Source organism: Tetranychus urticae, chromosome 2 (genome assembly GCF_039701765.1).
Source record: "Tetranychus urticae isolate SD_2017Ah chromosome 2, NJAU_TeUrti_SD_1.0, whole genome shotgun sequence".
Classification (NCBI taxonomy): Eukaryota; Metazoa; Arthropoda; class Arachnida; order Trombidiformes; family Tetranychidae; genus Tetranychus; species Tetranychus urticae.
This window is the reverse complement of record NC_142959.1, coordinates 10,856,274-10,877,275: the sequence shown is the minus strand read 5'-3', so window position 1 is coordinate 10,877,275 and position 21,002 is coordinate 10,856,274. Positions and strand designations below refer to the sequence as shown.

General features: G+C 32.2%; 3 protein-coding genes and 1 long non-coding RNA gene across 4 annotated transcripts; 1 reads left to right on the top strand and 3 right to left on the bottom strand.

Annotated features, from left to right (window-relative positions):
* Positions 1-543: 543 nt before the first annotated feature.
* LOC149093875 (uncharacterized) lies at positions 544-1,666 on the bottom strand. Its single transcript, XM_089267393.1, has 2 exons — positions 1,176-1,666; positions 544-793 (listed from the first exon to the last, which is right to left on the bottom strand). The coding sequence occupies exons 1-2, from the start codon at positions 1,664-1,666 to the stop codon at positions 559-561; spliced, it is 726 nt and encodes a 241-aa protein (XP_089123519.1). The 3' UTR covers positions 544-558.
* Positions 1,667-2,282: 616 nt separating this feature from the next.
* On the bottom strand, positions 2,283-6,168 carry LOC107359683 (transmembrane protein 184B). The gene is made up of 5 exons (XM_015926215.3): positions 5,913-6,168; positions 5,351-5,513; positions 4,263-4,691; positions 3,945-4,108; positions 2,283-3,798 (listed from the first exon to the last, which is right to left on the bottom strand). Exons 1-5 carry the CDS (start codon positions 6,057-6,059, stop codon positions 3,325-3,327), a joined length of 1,377 nt encoding a protein of 458 aa, XP_015781701.1. The 5' UTR covers positions 6,060-6,168; the 3' UTR covers positions 2,283-3,324.
* A 1,676-nt stretch (positions 6,169-7,844) lies between these two features.
* LOC149093874 (uncharacterized) lies at positions 7,845-8,381 on the top strand. The gene is made up of 3 exons (XR_016198647.1): positions 7,845-7,965; positions 8,106-8,177; positions 8,334-8,381. It is a non-coding gene; the product is annotated as an uncharacterized LOC149093874 (long non-coding RNA).
* Positions 8,382-17,359: 8,978 nt separating this feature from the next.
* rt (Protein O-mannosyltransferase rt) lies at positions 17,360-20,940 on the bottom strand. Its single transcript, XM_015926212.3, has 11 exons — positions 20,682-20,940; positions 20,278-20,595; positions 20,060-20,214; positions 19,831-19,977; positions 19,488-19,750; positions 19,245-19,400; positions 18,962-19,182; positions 18,565-18,847; positions 18,170-18,505; positions 17,972-18,098; positions 17,360-17,872 (listed from the first exon to the last, which is right to left on the bottom strand). Exons 2-11 carry the CDS (start codon positions 20,553-20,555, stop codon positions 17,538-17,540), a joined length of 2,301 nt encoding a protein of 766 aa, XP_015781698.2. The 5' UTR covers positions 20,556-20,595; positions 20,682-20,940; the 3' UTR covers positions 17,360-17,537.
* Between the last annotated feature and the right edge of the window lie 62 nt (positions 20,941-21,002).

Genomic DNA, 21,002 nt, shown 5'->3' with positions numbered 1-21,002 from the left:
ATTTGGCTGCATCCAATGAGAATGAAGTTAGTGGTTCTTTTAATATTAGTAAACCCGATTTTTTCGTTCTTATTGAGACAACATTGCAGTCTGGTCAATTTTTGTGATTCAAAGGGTTAATATGGTGATAGCAGAGCTTTTGCCGGAGTCTTATTGATCATTATTACAGTATGCGCCGTCATTTTAGTCATTGTAAGGGAAGATCAACTAACACTTGTAAGCAATCAGAGTTTACAAGTCACTCTGAACATTTCAGCTTATTTTACTATTTGTAAATATCATGTTGCTAGTATTTGAATATTCAGTAGTTATTAGTTAGAATAAATTGGTGAAAGACATAAAAACAACTTTTAAAGGCAATAAATAATAAACTTTCAATTTGAATTTTTGTTGTGAAATTTTCACAACTGTTTCCAATTTTACCAAGATTTTTATTATAGATAACTGGAATCGATAGACTACCAAAAACGGCAGGGACTGCTCTCAAAGCTCTGATAGGGACATTTTCATTATACTCTGAAATATAAAAAGAAATGGGTAAGACTCATTGAATCGAGATTAACAAATGATATACAGTAATTCCCTGTAGTAAGTAATCAAATCCGACCAATTGTTGTGTTGAATGGGCATAATAACTTCATCTATGTCCAACAAAGCTAGATATGAATAGGAATAGAGATTCCGGTAGAGACAAACATTGTAAGAAATCAATTCGTTTTGTCTTTTAGCAGTCAACTTGTTTTTAAGATAAAGATGTCTGAAACCGGGTAAATTGGGTTGATCTCCGGGTAAAGTAAGTGATAGTTAAACCACTGCATCGAGAAGTTATGAGATATAAACTCGAGGGCGAAGCCCGAGAGTTTTATCTCATAGCTTCGAGATATTGTGGTTTAACTGATTTAAACCACTATGTAATCTAATCTCAACACCTTTTTTTAATTTTCAAGACAAAATTTTCTCTTGGTTTTCCATTGCTTTCAATGGGTTTTCCTATTTTCATTTTAGGTTTCTTATCATTTTCATTTTCATTTTCATCAGTTCTAATCACTCTCTTTATCACTGTCTTTTGGTCAAACTGTGCATATTTGGTTAACAGTGTTAGTTAACTATTAAGTTAACCAATTTCAGAAAGGCATCATTTATACAATTTAATCATTTGATTAAATACTGGTTACCCTAAACGTAGTGGTTTAATGGGTGTTAATTCAACGATCCCTTGGATTTGATAGTAATGTAAAACTTTGGATATGTTTGAATGGATTTCCATTTCATAAAGGAAAATCTTTTTCGCTCCGAGAATTTTCAACAGTTCAATCCATTCGATTAAACGTACACTGAGATCTTCATGCAAAAAGTCGAGACCTTTAACGCAAATCGCAAAATCTTGTTTAACTTCGGGTCGATTGTTGAAGACGCGAAGATTATTTCTAGGTTTTTGACACTTTGATTCAACCAAGGAAATAGAGTCGGGTGCAGGTGTAGTTTTCTTGGGAAAACCTTTTATCCTTGGTACTTTACAATTAATTACATAGGGTTGGAGTAAACCATCTTTGTAGTTGCCCCATTTAAAGTACCATCCATAGGTATAAGTGGCTTGACTAACAATGGGTCCTGAAATGTTGTCAAACCAGAGAAGACAATAAGTCGGAGGTGGTTTGCCAATCATCGTCATCACTGGTCAATCATGGCTAATGTACCTTTCATGTAGAGAGATACGAATTTCCCATAATGTAATTCGTCAAAACTAGAAAACATGAAAAAGTGATTAAATAATTGCATATGGTTGTTAAAAGTCGGAATAACTTACACAATATTAGGTGGATATCCGATCAAATACAATATTGATGCTAATGCTTTACTCTTAACATAATATTAGATTACACGCGAAGAAAAAAGGTTCCTATTATTGCATTCACATATGGTTCAAAGAAATGATTTTCGGGATTTCATGTGCAACTCTGATCACATTGGTTTAATGTTGAAAAATTAATCATAAGATTCATTTCCAATTCAGGCGCGAGCGAGATCTGAGATCAAAGGTTAGTTTGATGTTTAATGGCAGTTCTCTGTTTATGTTGCTGTATTATTCAGCATTATAAACATGTGAATCCAACCGTCCATGAAAACGCGATGAAATCGTAGCAGTCAATATCTTGCCGGTTTACGGTCGACTTACTATTGAGATAGCAGTACCCTGGTTTCAGTAACTGTTTGAAGGAAATAAATCTGACCACTACTGCAGTTGTGTACAATTAATTTTTGAGATAGATATTGTTAAATAATTTTAAAGTAATTCAAACATATTTAATATTATTTGAATGAAATAAATTTCTGTTGGTGTTGACAATAATCATAGTAATATGACAATAAGTAAACAAAAAATGAAATAAGGAAAAAATGTACAAAATGAAGTATAAATAAGATCAATCATCTTTGGCATTAGAAACACAAAAAAAAGATTTGGTGGGAAGGGCAAATATTAATTTGTTTCTTTATGATTTGATTTGAATTCAAGATCATTTAGATTTGAATTGTATTAATAAGAGTTGGACATGATTGGTTATCAATTTGACTTTCATGGATTCCCAATTATCCAAATTTTGATTGATAACATCGGAGTTGACTGAAAAAAACAATCTAAATTAATATCGCATTCAAATTAACAATTTTGGGACAGTGTTAAGGAACTATATTAAGTAACATTTGACTAAGTTGAAAGCTGAAACAGCAGTTAATTGTGAATATTAAGGATAACAAATTTGATGGCTAACATTAATTGAATAGAGTGAATCCTAAAGGTTAACTAGAAATTTATGGTTCTTACAAAATGTATTAGTTTTGAAGAGTTGGAGCATTGACTACAAACTCACTTCAAGTTTTTGATCGGCGGAAATAAGAAAAGAAACTTTTTTCAATGAAACAGAAAAATAAATTTCTGGTTAATCATCAAGTTGTTTGCTGTAGATTAGATAACTGATTCTGAGCAAATTCAACTCTCAATATTTCAAAAAGTTGTCAATTCTTGGAGTGAATCACTTTCTTTCTATGGAAACAATGATTTATACAGTGTCATGGACCGGCGGAATAGAAATCCATCCATTTTACCGAAAAATTATCCCAATTGCTCTCATTGTTGCAATCAAATCAGAATGACTATTTCTAGACGAGAATGGCGATTGATGGTTGATGAAAATGTGCGATTTGAACATGACATTAGATGATTAAAACAAAAGTGGAAGAATTGATAATAAATAAAAGAAAATTTGTCTCGGTTCAGCATTCATTATCAAATAGAATCACATCTCTTTGAATCCCCTTTTAACTTTACGGAAAGTCATCTTCAGAATCTAAAAGATTGACTTTCTCAGAAAAGGAATAGTGATGATCTTCTGAATTATCTTTTTGTTTCTTCGATGAGCTTGATCTAGATTTTGTTTTATGATCGTTGTAGGCAAGATCACTTTCATCACCATCTAACATGGCAGTTGGATTTATATAACCCATGGAATCACCATCTTTGTCTTTAGACTTGAAACTATAAGAAAATGTTCGTTGAGTGAAAGGCCGTTTGTTTGAACCAGCGAATGGCTTTGAGTATTGTCCACTGGTTGAATCGGGCGTTAAAGCTTTAGTCACGACAGATGAATGGTATTGAGTGTAATGTTGGTATTGAGGGTGAAAATTATGGATGGCATCGTTCATAATGTCTTTAGGATTCATTGTTTCCTTTAAACTACTAGATATACTTTGCATGGTTACAGATTTTACGCCACCATCAGCCCAACCATTACCATAAATCTAGAGATAAAAATGAAACAAAAATAAAAAAGATGTTTAGAGATAATTCGCATAATCTTTTAAGCTTGACAGTTATAGATCTCAGCATGTTACATAAATAGGCCTCGATCTTTAATCTGGTGAAAGATCTCAGGTCAATAACCAACCTTGTAAGGAAAAGCATAACGAAGAGCCAACGAGGCAAAGAACATTTCAACACAAATGAGAAAATTTTGATAACCAGCAGCAACAGTTCGGTTACTAGCTTTTGAGCCATCATAATAAAATTCAGGAAGAAGATCAGCTTTCTCCAGAATAGATAATATCACACCTGTAATTAAAGAATAAAACGGAAAAATTTTAGTCAAAATTATTGAAATTCAAGTTTCAATAGTTAACATTTCTAAATAGCCATTAAGCCATAATTTAGCGATAAATTGGTAATACTAGTAAATATTTTAACGATAAAAATGCAATTGACTTACCTTGCCAAAAAGATAAGAAAATGATTGATTTGACTGTTAAAAATTTCCAAACAGGATCATAGGGTCTCAATAAATCTTTTGTGGCTTGGAAGAAAAGTATTAACCCATAAAGGGCTAAAGAGATTGAAAAATTGTTGATCAAAGTGACGTAAAGATAAGTTCCATTCGGGCTCCAATCACCATCTTGATATTGCCCAAGAGCTTGGAGTATTAAAATAATGACTGACATGATGGGTTTGATTGCACAGAATTGCAATGTTGCTTGTTTACAAAAACGAAGAAAACTGATTGTGTATGTTTTCCCTTGCAAACAGCAAGTACCATAGAGCCAAGTGCTTTCAATTGGACGACCTCTGATGTCTGACATGATGTTACCTTCACCTCCTAGGTATTCATAGCATAAAGCCAAGAAATTGTAAATAACAAAAGCTGTAGATGAAAGAAATAAAAAAAGATAAAATAAGATGGGTGGTGAATTTTATGTTCAATAATCAATAAAAAATATTGAACAGTGAACAAGCTTTGAAATAGCTTGTGAAGTCATAATTCAGTCTTTAGTTATCAGTTAAAGGTCGAATGTTGTTGATAAGGACAACATATAAAAATTGCGTTCAAAATAATCAAAAAAGTGATTGTCGCAATTTCTGACAAATGCAATATTGCAATATTTCACGAAAAAAGATCGATTAAGAAGATATGTTATCACAAGTGTTCATTGAATTATATATCACTCTGGTAGTGCTTATTAATCATAAATAAATAATGGAAAGGAAAAAACAAGATAGCAAGTTTAGGAATAAGAGTAAACACTCAAAAATATTTTCATGACTTTCTTTGGCATTAATTCACTCCACTTAAATGATTGAGTTGAATGATGAGAATATAACGACTTTCATTCTGTCACTAAATAGATATTTTTTACATCAAGACCTCGAGAAATAGTAAATAGAGCTCTGACTAGCCGAATAGGTAAGATCTTCTTGAAAGATTTCCTTTTTTATCAATTTACACACTCCATTTTTTCTTTCCGGTGTTGGTGAACACGAAATGTACATCAAGACATAGTGTATTTGAATGAGTTTACGTACCTTCATACCAGTCTCTTATGGAATCGAAATATACATAATAATTGTACTTAAAGAATAGAAGACTCAACCAGCAATCAAATCCATAAATGGGGACAATAAAAGCAATCCGAATGATGTATTTTTGTTCGGAAGGCATAGTGTAAAGCTTCAAGTGTTGATAAATCTAGCAAAAGATGGAAAAAGATAAAATGCAAATACATTAGATAAACTGTTCATAGAGTAAACTGATTAGATATAAATGACAGATTGATTCACCAAATTGGGTACATATTGAATGGTTGAATACATAAAGATTTTACAAAAAATGGTTGAAGATCCCAATCAATAACAACTGTTGGTTGCTAACTAATTATAAATTATCAAGTTATTGCTTGATTGATCATTGTGAATGACCCACAATAAGGCAGGAAATATTTTGAGCTCGTAAATAAACAGCTATCAGTAATATACTGATCTGAATCAATCAATACCATTTTCAAAGAATAGTTATAAACCCTGTGGCAGAAATGAGCTATGTAAGAAGTAGAGAGAAAAATTAAAGCTGAATATATAAAATAATTACCTGATGACAAGTTATAATTAAAGCCATCCAGACAAATAGACCAGCAATAACCTGAGCGGAAGCTTTCTGAAGAAAAATTGTTGGTCCATTAGAACCAAATATGGTTCTGTTTCCTATGTAATCCGAGATGATGATATTGGAAGTCATGATTCTAATCACAATTTTTCAATCATCGCTTCAATTATATCAATAAGAAACAAAGAATTGATTAAAATTCAAGACTATTAACTATTAAAACAAACACAAGCAGTAAGCAGAAATATACAAAATGTTACTCACAAACCGTTAATAAAAATATAAACCTCATTCAAACTCAACCAGTTTTAAAACGAAGCAGCATCATCTATTGGTAGCTCATAAAAACAAATTGTTGCTGGTTAAAATAAATCACTGTTGTTAGCAAAGGATTGTAATTTTAGACAGTTTAACTCAACAATTAATTTCATATTGTTTCGTTAAAAATGAGTAAACCAATGATGTAAAATTATTTAGCACAAATTATTTAAACAAAAGAGAAAAGAATATTCTTAAATTCTAAGTGAAGTGCTAAGAGACAATAAAAAAGCGCAGAAAGACGACGATAAGTTAGAAGTATGAGAACAATTGTTCATTTTAATCTCAAATCATGCCGCAATTAAAAAAAAATACTCCCCTGTGTCTAAGGATATTGAATTGTTAATGCTAATTATTCGATAATGTAAATGATGAATGAAATGATTTTCACGAACAAATGTAAAACATATTTATTGAACAAAATACTAGGCCTAAACCTAATCGAATCTAATTTTGAGCTTGTTTTAGCAAATGTAACTCTTCCGCTCAATAAATCAACACCCATTTTTGTATTTAATAGCGATTTACCGACTCAGCCGATTAACACCAAACCTTGATAAATGGCACAATGGCTATGAATCGTTATGCTAATCAGTATCCAATCTCATAATCGAAATTGCCAACAGAAAATTTAAGTTATTAAATCTTTAAATTTTACATCGCTTCCAGATGAGACCAAAAATTTTACATTTTTTAATCTTAAGCTTATTTCGTGTGATTTGAATGATGAATCAGTCAAATTGATACTTTTGCCTCAAAGTTCACACGCATCTCTGAACAATTTTATTACAATGTAATGTAAAGTCTAGCTGATATTTAACTATTCATTAGTTAGAATGAATTGGCGAACGTAAATACAACTTTTCAACGGTAATAAATAATACATTTCAATTTATTTGAGTTTTTGTTGTGAAATTTCCACAATTGTTTCCGATTTTATCAACAAAATTCGGTAATAAAATAAAACAGTAGAGTACTATTATTAGAGTACACAAAGTACTATTCTCGTAGATATTAACATTAATATTAATATAATAAACTATTTGTGTATTATAAAGTTCCATGTTTTGAGTAATTTGAGATTCTCTATTTGCTCGGTGGTAAGAGAGCCAGAGCCATAGCTTAAGGGTAAAAGACGAGTAAAGTAGTAAATTGCAATTGCGATGATAACAACACTGGAATAGTTGATGAGGTTGCTATTGATGAAAGTTTTTAGGTGGTCTAAAAGAGTTGCGGTGATGAGTAATTTAAATAATAAAGATGGGAGGTAATGATGAAGAAAGAGAGTTTTCTCAACCAGAAAGTGAGGAATAAGATTGATGAAATAACCCGTAAGGAGTATGAGAGAAACGTTTTTGAATGATGTCCATTTTTCTGAATTTGAGATAGAAAAGATTGAAATGAATTAGAAAGATGAAAAACAGAGTGAAAGTGAACAGAAATTATTTTCAAGATTTAACTCCTGACTTAAGGGGGGCTCTGACTCCACCCCCCTTAAGTGCCATTTTGTGAGCTAGGCTTCTGCTCATGTACATTGTTTTATATCTCTGGAGTTTTTATATTATTTGGAGTTCTTCTGCTTACATCGTTTGGAGTTTTCTAGGTTTCTAGTTTTAATTACAATTTGTTTAATTTTTATATGATTATAATTATAAATTTTGATTTGTCCTGGTTCTATCCTTTGATTTGTTGATCTCCGAGTAGTGAGTGTTTCTTAAAAGTAAGTATAACTCATGTCCTCATCACTATTTCTGTTTCAATGAGCAGATTTATGGTTTCCATTCTTTCGATTAGTTCTTCAAATTTTTTATCATTCATTTCATTTACGTTTATTTCATCTTTGTATTCTTTTTTTGTTAGCCATTCCGTGGTCCATGGACATTCCATTAGGTAGTGTTTATATACTCCTTTCCTGTTTGTACAACATTCAATGTAAGTATGTGTATATTTCATGGTACTTTCCAGCTTTCCGTATCTTTGTATGCTTTTGGCTTTTCCTTCTGGGTATAGAGCTGACCATACTGTTCCAGTTTGTCTCCACGCTTTTTGTATTAATTCTTTTGTTTCTTTCTTTATTTCTTTTTTCAGTGTGAGTCGATTCCATGGTGTGAAGTTCTCAGTTCGTTTGGCCATTATCCTCCAGGTTGGTTTCTCGTCCTCTATTCTTCCCTCACACCACTTCCACGCTCCCCTATATTTGCACATTATCATTTCCATTCCTTTGATAAAGTCCGATTTTCCGTCTTTCCATTTTTCCATTTCTCTAGTTTTTTGTATTATTATCGATTTCTTTCCATGGTTGGCTAGTACATGTTCCAGTCCAATCAGTTGTGCTTCGAGTTCACTTGTTTCCTCGTTGGTAATTATTTCTTCTTGTATCCCATTCCAGTTGTCTTCATAGTACTGTACGTGCCATTTTTTGTTCATTTTTTTCGTTGTTATTTTGATTGTTTGAGTAGCAAGCCTCTCTTTTAAGTTAGAGTCGCTTGTTTCCTCTTGTTGTATTATTTTGTTAATTTCTTTTTCTTTTTCTTCCAGGGCATCCACTGCAGTTCTCATACTATCCTGATATTTCCCCATTGGTAATTGTCCTTTAAATCCCTCTTTCTGTGCGTATATTTTTAATACTCTTTCTATCTGTGTTTCGATATGGTTTATTTTGTATTTTATATACATTTTGGTATTGCTTGTCCAGTTATTGTTTGTTCCAATCTTTTTAAGTTCACCACTTATTGTTTCAATCATTGTTTGGATTACTTTTGCGATTTCTTTTTCATCCTTTTGTTTTAGTACTTGAGTTAGACAGCTGAATTCTTGTTTTCCTATTTTTGGTATTATTAGACTGTTGACTATTAATCTTTGTTGTTGAATCTTTTTGTAGTTTATTCTTAGTATGTTTATTGTTAGTTCATTTTTGATAATTTTTTGTATTTCTTTTCGCATGTTTTCTTTGTATTTTGATTTGATCATGCTAGGTCTAATTTTAATTATTTTTTCTCCAAGTATTTCGATTCCTTCTTTTTGGATTTCTTGATATGTTTTGATTTTTGTTTTTTCCTTGTTTAATTTTAGATTTACTTTTTCAAGTGCCTTTTCTATTTTTTGGATTATTTCATCTAGTTTTTTGTATTCTTCTCGGTCCACTATTATTAGCATATCATCCGCGTAGGCCCATATTTGTATGTTTTCTTTTTTCATTTCTTGTATTGCTGTGTCTAGTGCTATTGTGAATAGTAGTGGTCCTGTGGCTGTCCCTTGTGGGACTCCTTCACTTTCTTTTTTATATAGTCTTTTTCCATCACCTTCATAGACAATATATCTTTGAATCAGAGTTGATTTTATCATTGATGTTGTGGATTCATCCAGTTCTTTTTCTATTTTTTCCAATGCTGTTTCCAGTCTGATTGTGTCGAAGGCTGCTTTGACGTCTAGTTGTATTATTGCTTGTGTTTGTTTGTATTTTGTTGATGTAAGTATTGCTTGTATCATGTCATATTTATCTGTTTCTGCCATGTATGCAAATTGTGTCTCTGTGTCGATTAGTTTCTCGATTTTGTTTAGTATTCTTTGTTTTAGCACATTGTCTATTATTTTATATAAGTAACATGGTGATTTTACCATTCGTACTCTACCATCTGGTTTAGGAATGAATGCACAGCCGAGTGTTGTTAGGACTTGTGGTACATGAGAGTAGTTGAAATATTGGTCAATTGTTTGTATTATTATTTCCATATTTTCTTGAAATATTTTTGTCCAGGTGTTTTTATTATAATTGTCCGCTGACATACTTGAAGTTTTAAATTTCATATTTCTGATTTCTCTTTTCTCTCTTTCTGTTAGTCCTCCTCTTATATTTGTCGGTTCATCTTTGTAAATTGGTTTTGTTTTATTAAAGTCTTTGAGCCATGTTTCTTTTGATTCTTTTGCTATTGGATTATTCCAATCTATTTTTTTAATTTCCTGTGTAATGTCGCTTTTTATTTTCACCCATTCTTGCTTGTTTTTGTTTTGAGTTGTAAGCGTCTTACTAAAGTGTAGGTTGCTTACTTCCTCTGCTTGTTTTTTATTATTTATTAAGATTTTTATTATTCTTTTGTTTTTTGCATATTTATTGATTGTTCGCCAGCTTTTCCATATTCCACAATTTTCTGGGTGATATTTTATTGCCAAGGTTTGTTTTATTATTGGTTCTGTCTTTGTCCATTTTTGTTTCTCCGTTTGTTTTTCTTCTATCTTTTTAATTTTCCAGTTTGTTAATATTAGTTTTCTTTTTATTTTTTTCCTTGTCTTTTCCTTAGTTCTGTTGTTTTTTATGTATGCATATAGTGCACTGTGATCCGAGTCGAAGTAGGGTATTGTCGATCTTCTGATTATTGAGATGTTCGGTGTTGCTAGCATAATGTCAATTGTACCCTCTCCTCTTGATGTTGGAATCTTTCTGTTATTGATAATTTTGAGTTGATTGTCTTCAATTATTTTAATTATTCCGTCTTTAATTCTGTTGCTCCATGATTCTTTTGTGGACCACCTTTCATTGTTTTGATTTATGTCTCCCATTATTATTATTTCTTTATCTTGGTTGTCTTTGATTACTTTTTGTATTATTGCCAATTTGTTCAGTATCTCCTTTATTTTTCCGTTTTTTTCCTCTGTTCTTCCTCTGATTGGGTTTATGTAGATTGATATGATTATTCTTCTTTTGTTCTTTATTTTTCCAATAACTATGTTGCTTTCTTTTGTATTTATCCATTTTACTTTGATATCTTTTGATAGTGTTAGCATTGCGTTGCCATTGATTTTGATGTTCCTGTTGTTGGTATTATCATTTGCCACTTTCATATTAGGTTCATTTATTGATACACTAAAATTGTTTCTTCTTTTCACTAGGTCAATGATATGTTGTGTTGTTTTTTTCCGCATATTCACATTTAAATGATAGAGATGCATTTTTACTCTGTTAAGTAAGGCTTTTTGTTTTTGTTTTGGAGTTTCAAGCTATTGATGCTTTAGTCTTGCGCTTTTTATCTCCTTTTTTTGGCGCGTTTTTGCCTTTTATTTCTTGGCTTTTTACTATTTTGCAGCTATTAACTCTTTTTTCTTTATCTGTTTTTTTCCTCTAGTTGTTCATTTCATTTTTAAAACCTTCATCATGACACTTTCTTTTGATCATTTTATGTTAAATTTTTCCTCCGAGGATTATCTTATGTCTGAATCCAAGTTTAAACTCAAGTTTCGTCGTTTGGATTCTTCTGTTGTTGTTCCTGATGGTTTTTATCATCATTTTCGTAACAATATTCTTGGTCTTCGCAAGATTTGGAAAGATTCTTTTTTGGTTTATACCCGTTCATTTCATCGTGGTAAGGTCACTTATTGGATGGCCTACGTTTCTATAAAGTTTGGTCTTCGCCGTTTGGCCTCTTTTGGAATAAGCTCTTCCAGAGGGAAGTCTTTGAATTTGTCTTCTTTTCTTTTATGGGAGAAGATGGTTTCTAGTCGTCCTCATGCTTTTATGGTAAGTTTTTATTATTTTTCCGGGTTTTTCAGAGTAGATTTTAAGTTTTCTTTTCTTAAAACCCTTTTTCTTAGCCTCTCTATTTGGTTGGATTTCCCAATATTCGTGGCCATTGCTTTTTGATCTCTGCAGTTTTACCTTTATTACATTGTTACCCTTTTGTACTCGAACTGATTAAGGCTTATGGAGTATATTCATCTACTCGCAACGTTAATCCTGCTCTGCCCGATTCTGGTGTTTTTTCAGATCCTGAAACTCCATTTTTTTGGATAAATCTTCTTTTCAGTTTATACAAGGAGTATTTTCGAGTTTCTCGTTCTGGTACTCTTTCTTTGGATAATGTATGGAGGATGCAGCTTCGATTTGAGGCTATACCCGTTGTTTTTCCCCGTTATTTGGCGGAGCGAGATGATTTAGATTTGGATCGTCGTTTGGTCATTGGTACTGCTTCAGCTTTAAAGCGTTATTGCCACCCTGGTTACGCTACTCCTGGTGGATTCGAGCAGTTTGCTTATTCTGACCTTATGTTTAAATTGTGCTCCGATTTTCCTGATCTTCAGGTTAAATTTTTACTTCAGATTAGTGTTTCTTATTATTGTAGTAGATGTGTTGGTGGACCCTACTCTTCAAAATTTTCTTTACCTATTATTAGTGTTTCTGGGGATTTTCAATCTATCTTGGATAATACTTTGAATTTATTTAATGAGCAACATCTTCGTTGTGCTCGAATTTCCAATGGTTTTAATTGTGGTGGCCGTGTGCGTTCAGTTGTTAATGGGACTATTCTAAATTTGCCATATATTCTATGTTTTGGGACCCCTCGTGATCTTTCTTATGAATCCGTCACTGTTCCTGATGAGGTTTCCCTTTCGTTTCAAGGAGAGATTCATAATTATTCTCGTTTGGCCAGCACAAATTGTTTCATTTGTTGGAAAAAGAAGCTTCCTGATGATACTTTTGAGGAGTATGGGGACAAATATCATGTCTATGAGGATGGTGATGAGCCGGATGGTGCTCATACTTATCCTACTATTCGAACCTCTCGTGGTTTTTACGAAGCCAATAATGGTGAGCTTTTTACTTGTGATAGTCGCCTTTTTAATAAATCTACCTGGGGTTCTATTCATTTATACCAGCTTTCCAAGTTTTCTACCGTCCTTTCCTCTATTGACACTTCCTTTGTAAAGAAGAACCCTGAAGTTTAATTATTATTGTTTATTTTTTAAATAAATTTCTTTTATTTTGATTTTTCTTGTAAGTTTTCTTGTTATGGATCTTAGGTGTCTATCCCTTTAGTTAGTCTACCGAAAGATCCTTTTTCATGGATCTTAGGTGTCTTTCCCTTTTGTTTGTCCACCGATTGATTCTTAAGTGATTCTTTTATTTTATTATAATAGATTTTATTCATTTAACTCTTTGGTTTTTTCACATTGCATTTCACTATGTGATGTGTTATAAGCCATTTTACATTTGTTACAAGTTTTGTATTTGGGTTGGGATAAGAAGCTAATCTTCTTGTTTAGTATGTTAAATTTAAATTTTTCCATTTTATGTTTTTGATATTGTTTTTCTTGTTTTATGTAGAGCGTGTTAGTATATATATTTTCATTTGTTTTTTCCCAGAAGATTGTCATTTCTTTTTGGTAATCAAAGTGTGCCTTTATTTGTTCTTGAGTTTTTTCATCGTTCCCACCAACTTGCTTTAGTCTGTACCATCCGATTATTATTATTTGTATATTTTCCATGTTTTGCTGTTGTAGTCTTTCTATTGTCTCCTTTGTTATTTCTTTTTTCAAGAATATTTGTTCTTTCATTCTTCCTGTATTAATTTTTATTTTTCTTTGTATCTCTGCTTTTAGGTTGTCTTCATCTTTCCAGTTCCCATGTTTCACTATGATCACTATTTGTAGTTCCGTGTTGTCATATGGTCTTTCTTGGTTGTTTGTCTTTGATGTATCTGCTGGTGTTATATTTGTGATTGTCTTTGTGATGCTGTTGTTGGTGGTTGTCTTGTATGCAGTTTCCAGTATCTTGATTGTCTCGCTGATTTTGTCAATGATTGGTAATATTTCTATTCTGTTTAATTCATCCATTGCAATTGTTAAGATGATCAGCAGTCCCTTCAGTGTTGGAGTGGTTACTCCTCTTTTGTTTATAAGTTGTCTTGGTTCTAAGGTGATCACTTCTCTTAGTATGTCCGAGATGGTTTCTAGGCTGTATTCTTTTACACATTTTTGGATAAAAGTATTTTCACATTGTTGAATTAAGGTATGGTTTTTAATTATATCAATAATGGTGTTGTACATTTTGTTAGTATTTTTTAGTTTTTTAAGGGTTAGTCTATTACATTAATTTGTACTTTGATGGGTATTTTTTTGTTTGTTTGGGTGTTTCTGCTACATTTCCTTCTAGTGACGCATTTCCTCCCTTGGATTGTCTTGCTCAGTCTCCTTTTGATTTCGCATTTCTTTCCTTTATGAGTAGGTTGACCACATGATTTTTGTGTATACATAATCAATGTTGTTCATATCTTTTTGGATTTCATTTCTATAGGATGGACAGTTGATATTAAAGGCTTCGTGATCTCCTTTGCAGGCCGGACAATTTGGTTTGTTTTTACATTCATTTCGTCTATGTGGTCCAGCACATCTTAGACATCTTCGCTGTTTTCCTTCACATTTAAAATGTCCCAGAAAACCGCATTCAAAGCATTTTTTGATTTGAAAGTAATCTAGTACTTCATAGGTTTTGTTTCTGAACCAAATTGTTCCGGCCTTTTTGTCTACTATGTGGTCTCTTATTATCGGATCTACTTTTATACATACAGTAATATATGGCATATTTCTTATTTTGTACACTTTAAACAATTCAAATAGATTTTTTGGGTAGGGTTTTATGTTGAAGTCTTTTATTTCTTTAATGATTTCTGGCCAGGTCGCACCATATTCTTTGGAGTCTAGATTTATCTTTATTATCGGAGCTCTGTACTTTCTTTCCTCTAGATCCAACTTTAGTTTTTCACCTTTTTCGTTTTTTGCATTTTGAATGACTTCCATAGTCGCTTTTCTTTTGAAGTCAGTTTCAAATTGTATGTGGGAAAATTTTTCTGCTTCATAGAAGCTTACCAAAGTTCCATAGTCAATTGTGGCTGTTCTTATGATGTTGTTGATCACTCCAGGTTTATAATCTTCACCTGTTATCTTTAGGGCATAGCTTCTTGCTTTTGGTTCCCATTCATAGATGTGCTTGGGCGCTGCCATCTTTGGTTCCAGTCTTATATTCTTTGGTTTTATAATGTCATATACCGTGTCACTCTTTCTTTTCTTTGGATTTGCCGGTATTCCATTTTTGACTTCATCATACATTGATATTAACCTGTCCATCTGTTCCATTTGAAAGTCTTCCATGTGTTGCTCTTTGGTTTTTTCCTGTATATCGCGTACACTTCTTATAATTTTCATGTTGTTATCTTGGTTGTCCTTTTTGAAGAGCTCTTTAAGTTGTTCATTAGTTACATCGTTTACAAAGATGGCTGTTAGGAACTTGGATATTGACTCGATTACTTCTTTGTTTGGTTTCTCGATAGCCTCTTGGCTTGTTGATTGTTGAGCATTAGTTGTTGTCATTTTACGGTTAGGTTTAACTTTTTAATTGCACTGTAATTGACTGTATACAGGAGAGGTTCACTGTTTTTAATTTTTGGTATTACTGTGGGTATATATAACTAAGGTTTTTTTATTGGGTTTGGGTGTTGATAGTATAGTTTGTAATAGGATTTTACTTATTTGATTGTTAGTCTTATTCTGTTGTTTCTACCTTTTATATGTTTTCTTTATCTTGTTTTCTTGTCTCCTACTTTCATTTTTGATTTTAATTTCTATGCTGATAGTGTATGGTTTGGAGATAATAGCGTGAGATAAAAGTTTTCTTTTGCTATTATCTCCTTTCGTCAGTTTTTATCTCTCGTTGGTTATGAAATAAGATTTGTTTTTTAATCCGTATTCGTTTATTTGCCGTATTCATTTACATTTTTTTTTTTTGTTTTCTTTTATCTTTTCTTGTTTGATTCCTGAGGATCCAAATCCTTTTTCTCCTCTTTCTGTGTCCTCCATTTGTCCTTCCTCTGTTATCTCCTCCAGTTCTGGATATTCGATCCTCTGACATATTATCATTGCTATCTTCTCACCTTCTTTTATATCTATTTCTTCTTTCCCCAGGTTCATGAGGATAACTCCTACATTTCCTCTGTAATCCTCATCTATCACTCCTGCCATTACGTGGATCGATTTTTCATTGGCCAGTCGGTACATTGGGGCCACTCTTCCATATGTTCCTTTTGGTGTCTTTATCTTGAGGTCTGTCCTGATCAGGGCCTTACCTCCTGGTTTTATTTTCACCTGATGTGCACTGTATAGCTGAAAACCTGCACTTTGTCCTGTCTTTCTCACTGGTATCCTGGCCCTCTCTGTTATCTTTTCCACCTGTATTTTTGGTTCTTCCACTTCCAAATTTTTGGTCTCCTTCTTTCCGTGTCTTGAAAACACACTTCCCATAATGAGGCTTTTAATTTCAAACACTTATGTCACTCTACTAGAGGTGGAAAGAGTCCGTTTCAGCACCAAAGGAAAAAGGTCAGGAGCAAGTCTCAACACCCAGCATAAGCAGAAATATACAAAATGTTACTCACAAACCGTTAATAAAAATATAAACCTCATTCAAACTCAACCAGTTTTAAAACGAAGCAGCATCATCTATTGGTAGCTCATAAAAACAAATTGTTGCTGGTTAAAATAAATCACTGTTGTTAGCAAAGGATTGTAATTTTAGACAGTTTAACTCAACAATTAATTTCATATTGTTTCGTTAAAAATGAGTAAACCAATGATGTAAAATTATTTAGCACAAATTATTTAAACAAAAGAGAAAAGAATATTCTTAAATTCTAAGTGAAGTGCTAAGAGACAATAAAAAAGCGCAGAAAGACGACGATAAGTTAGAAGTATGAGAACAATTGTTCATTTTAATCTCAAATCATGCCGCAATTAAAAAAAAATACTCCCCTGTGTCTAAGGATATTGAATTGTTAATGCTAATTATTCGATAATGTAAATGATGAATGAAATGATTTTCACGAACAAATGTAAAACATATTTATTGAACAAAATACTAGGCCTAAACCTAATCGAATCTAATTTTGAGCTTGTTTTAGCAAATGTAACTCTTCCGCTCAATAAATCAACACCCATTTTTGTATTTAATAGCGATTTACCGACTCAGCCGATTAACACCAAACCTTGATAAATGGCACAATGGCTATGAATCGTTATGCTAATCAGTATCCAATCTCATAATCGAAATTGCCAACAGAAAATTTAAGTTATTAAATCTTTAAATTTTACATCGCTTCCAGATGAGACCAAAAATTTTACATTTTTTAATCTTAAGCTTATTTCGTGTGATTTGAATGATGAATCAGTCAAATTGATACTTTTGCCTCAAAGTTCACACGCATCTCTGAACAATTTTATTACAATGTAATGTAAAGTCTAGCTGATATTTAACTATTCATTAGTTAGAATGAATTGGCGAACGTAAATACAACTTTTCAACGGTAATAAATAATACATTTCAATTTATTTGAGTTTTTGTTGTGAAATTTCCACAATTGTTTCCGATTTTATCAACAAAATTCGGTAATAAAATAAAACAGTAGAGTACTATTATTAGAGTACACAAAGTACTATTCTCGTAGATATTAACATTAATATTAATATAATAAACTATTTGTGTATTATAAAGTTCCATGTTTTGAGTAATTTGAGATTCTCTATTTGCTCGGTGGTAAGAGAGCCAGAGCCATAGCTTAAGGGTAAAAGACGAGTAAAGTAGTAAATTGCAATTGCGATGATAACAACACTGGAATAGTTGATGAGGTTGCTATTGATGAAAGTTTTTAGGTGGTCTAAAAGAGTTGCGGTGATGAGTAATTTAAATAATAAAGATGGGAGGTAATGATGAAGAAAGAGAGTTTTCTCAACCAGAAAGTGAGGAATAAGATTGATGAAATAACCCGTAAGGAGTATGAGAGAAACGTTTTTGAATGATGTCCATTTTTCTGAATTTGAGATAGAAAAGATTGAAATGAATTAGAAAGATGAAAAACAGAGTGAAAGTGAACAGAAATTATTTTCAAGATTTAATTTTCCAATCTTACCTTCAGATAAGTCTTCAAATCTACGACGTTTTCGCAAAAGATAAAAAACAAAGAGACAGCAATAGGTGAAAACGGCAAATAGTGATAAGTACCATAGAAAAATATTTCCAATTAAATAAATTTGAGACTGAAAAAAAGAATTAAAGAATTGATCAGTCAACATAAATCTAAATTAACTCTGGATTAACACTTTCTTACATTAGTTTGCGAATCAATCCAATAAGCTATTCCTTTGGTAAGAAACAGCCAATCTAAAGGAGAATCACAAGCAAACATATGATCAGGAATATTTTCTTGATCAAAAGTTAGCATTTTGTATTGAAGTTCTTTCATTTTTTCCCAAAATGATAGAAATGTTGGGGTGAGAGGCACAAATTCAGCATCAACCAAATCTTTCTCTCTTTCCTTCTGATCAGACACTTTGGTGTAACGATGTTCTTCAACATTCCAAATTGTGTCATCTTGATTTAAAATTCGATCAGTAACAACTTCGTGTTGATTGAATCCCCAATCTGGCAATAATTTCCCTGTAAACTGTGAAAGAAATTAATGATTATAAGTTGGTTGACAAAATAAGTAAAAAATAAACAAACCTTAAGAGCCTGAGATGAGTTGAGATGGACAAGACGAACTTTGGACCTAATTGTATGCCAGTAGCCATCAGTTTCGTCTTTATTGAGTAAATCAACTCGCCAAAGGTCTTGAGAAGCCATTGATATGTTATAATCGATGTAGCATGACACTTCTTGGTGTTGCGGTGACATCGGAGCAGCCACATCATGGCTATTCAATTTTCTTGAAGTCATTCCATGGATCAGTTGGACAACATCATCATGTTTAATTTTATCACGGGGCTCAGAAACAATCAAATCGTCTCTGTAATTTCGAAAAGAAAATATGTTAACACAAGGTTTAATACGAAATAATCAGAAATTAATTAGCAAAGAATATTAATCAGCTTATTAGTAATATAAAAATTTGTTTTCTTACACATCAGGTCTTTTCACAATCCACCAATTGTTGACATCTTTGAAAGAATAACAAGTCACTTGCTGCTGATGACTACTACCTCGACCGTCGCTGTATTTAACTGGATAAACTTGAGCATGAGAATGTAACCAACAAGTTCTTCCATGAGTATGACGTAAAGTTATTTGAGATCCATGGACGATTTCGAGGGGTTGACCTTTGGTTATTGAAGCTAATCCTCCCTGAAATTGAAATTAAAAACATCAGTTTCAATAGCTCCAAACGACTTCAATAATATAATTACCTCAAGACTAGCCTGAAATGCACTTGTCATGACATTATCATGTGGACCCGCCTTGGTTAAAATACTCAGATGAATATAGAATACTGAAGTGTATATAGTTAAAGGCCATACGATAAAAAAGAATAAGTAACTGATAGCTTGTAGCCAAAATTTTCTCTATAAGAAAAGATGAAAATAAAAATGCATAGCATTAGATATGAGATTTGAATTTATTTGAAAGCCAAATTGTGAAAAGTTACTCACAGTCGGGATTGATCTATCAGGCAATAACCACCAAAAGTCATGAATAATGATGATAATGGCAACAATCATAAAGTAAATTCCAACAAATTTGACACATAGTCCGAATGAAAGGAAAGTTGAAGCTAGTGAAAGCCAGAAAAACCATGATTTAGAAAGGATTGGCTTTTTACGCAATTTACAAACAGCAAATAGACCAAAGAACGACATGAAAAGAAGAATGCTTTCCATGAGAATGAATCTTGATTGAGTGAGAAGAGCATTTTCTGTTAAATAAAAAGACAATTAAGTTATTAACCATTAAGTTATAACAATGATATTAGGAAATCGAGAAAAGCATTATTACCTAGTATAACGAAAATCGATGCAATTGCTGCTGTTTGATGACTGAATCCAAGCTCAGCAATTAAATGATAGATAACTGGAATCGATAGGCTACCAAAAACGGCAGGGACTGCTCTCAAAGCTCTGATAGGGACATTTTCATTGTATTCTGAAATATAAAAAGAAATGGGTAAGACTCATTGAATCTAAATAAACAGATGATATAATTCAAAATAAAATTGTTTGCTTACTTCCACCAATTTCATTGAAGGCATTATTTCCATCGAATCCAGCCAGATAACCAACGGCAGCAATCAATTGCTTACCCAAAGGAGGTGAAGAATCAAAGTAGAATATACCTTTCATGTATAGAGATACGAATTTCCCATAATGTAATTCGTCAAAACTAGAAAGTATGGAAAAGTGATTGTATAATTGAATATGGTTTTAAAAATTCGGAATAACTTACACAATATTAGGTGGATATCCAATCAAATACAATCTTAATGCCAATGCTACAAAAAATAAGGACCAAGCGACAATATTTATTTCGATCTTGACAGAAAATGGATTATCCGTTTCAACTGCTGTTACTGAGTTCAATTTAGGTGTTCCATTTGAAATGGTTTTACTTTTAGTGTCGGCATCTTTATCGACTTTGTTTTTCACTTTAATCTCTTTGCTAGAAATTTTGATTATCTTACTGATCTCATCAGAGTTTTTATGAAAAATACAAGTTTCTGTCATGTTGATTTCCCGATTTGTAAAGATATAAACACACACCAGTCTGTCAAGAATTAAGAATTGAGAAGAAGAAACGAATGAGCTCAGATTATCATTCCAAAAAAGACTAGAAAATAGAAATACACTTACCATTTAGAATATTGACAGATGAAGAGAAATTTGGTTTAAATGTAAACACAAAAGAAAAATAAAGATGAGCAAATATCGATCATGAGTTGAACAGTAAAAACAGATCACAAAACATTATGAAAAATAAACAATTCCAATGGTAACTTTACCATGGGTTAAATAGCATGGAATATGAAACAAAAGTTGAAAAGAAATAAAGACAATCAAGATGATGAGTTGGAATAGATCTTGAGGATGAACAGGTTTAAGATGAAGATGAGAAGATGAAGATGAAGATGTAAGACGGTTTAATTGACTCACTCAATTTGAGTAAATATACCT

Excerpts from the sequence above, each read along its gene's own strand:
- rt (XM_015926212.3), bottom strand. The coding sequence starts at position 20,555 with ATGACAGAAACTTGTATTTTTCATAAAAACTCTGATGAGATCAGTAAG. Across the intron at positions 20,215-20,277 it reads GGATATCCACCTAATATTGT|TTTTGACGAATTACATTATG; the intron begins GTAAGTTATTCC and ends CATACTTTCTAG. Across the intron at positions 19,751-19,830 it reads ATCGATTTTCGTTATACTAG|AAAATGCTCTTCTCACTCAA; the intron begins GTAATAATGCTT and ends TTTATTTAACAG.
- LOC107359683 (XM_015926215.3), bottom strand. The coding sequence starts at position 6,059 with ATGACTTCCAATATCATCATCTCGGATTACATAGGAAACAGAACCATA. Across the intron at positions 5,514-5,912 it reads TAATTATAACTTGTCATCAG|ATTTATCAACACTTGAAGCT; the intron begins GTAATTATTTTA and ends ATCTTTTGCTAG. Across the intron at positions 4,109-4,262 it reads TTTCTTATCTTTTTGGCAAG|GTGTGATATTATCTATTCTG; the intron begins GTAAGTCAATTG and ends CTTTAATTACAG.
- LOC149093875 (XM_089267393.1), bottom strand. The coding sequence starts at position 1,666 with ATGATTGGCAAACCACCTCCGACTTATTGTCTTCTCTGGTTTGACAAC. Across the intron at positions 794-1,175 it reads ATTAAACCACTACGTTTAGG|TTTACCCGGAGATCAACCCA; the intron begins GTAACCAGTATT and ends ACTATCACTTAC.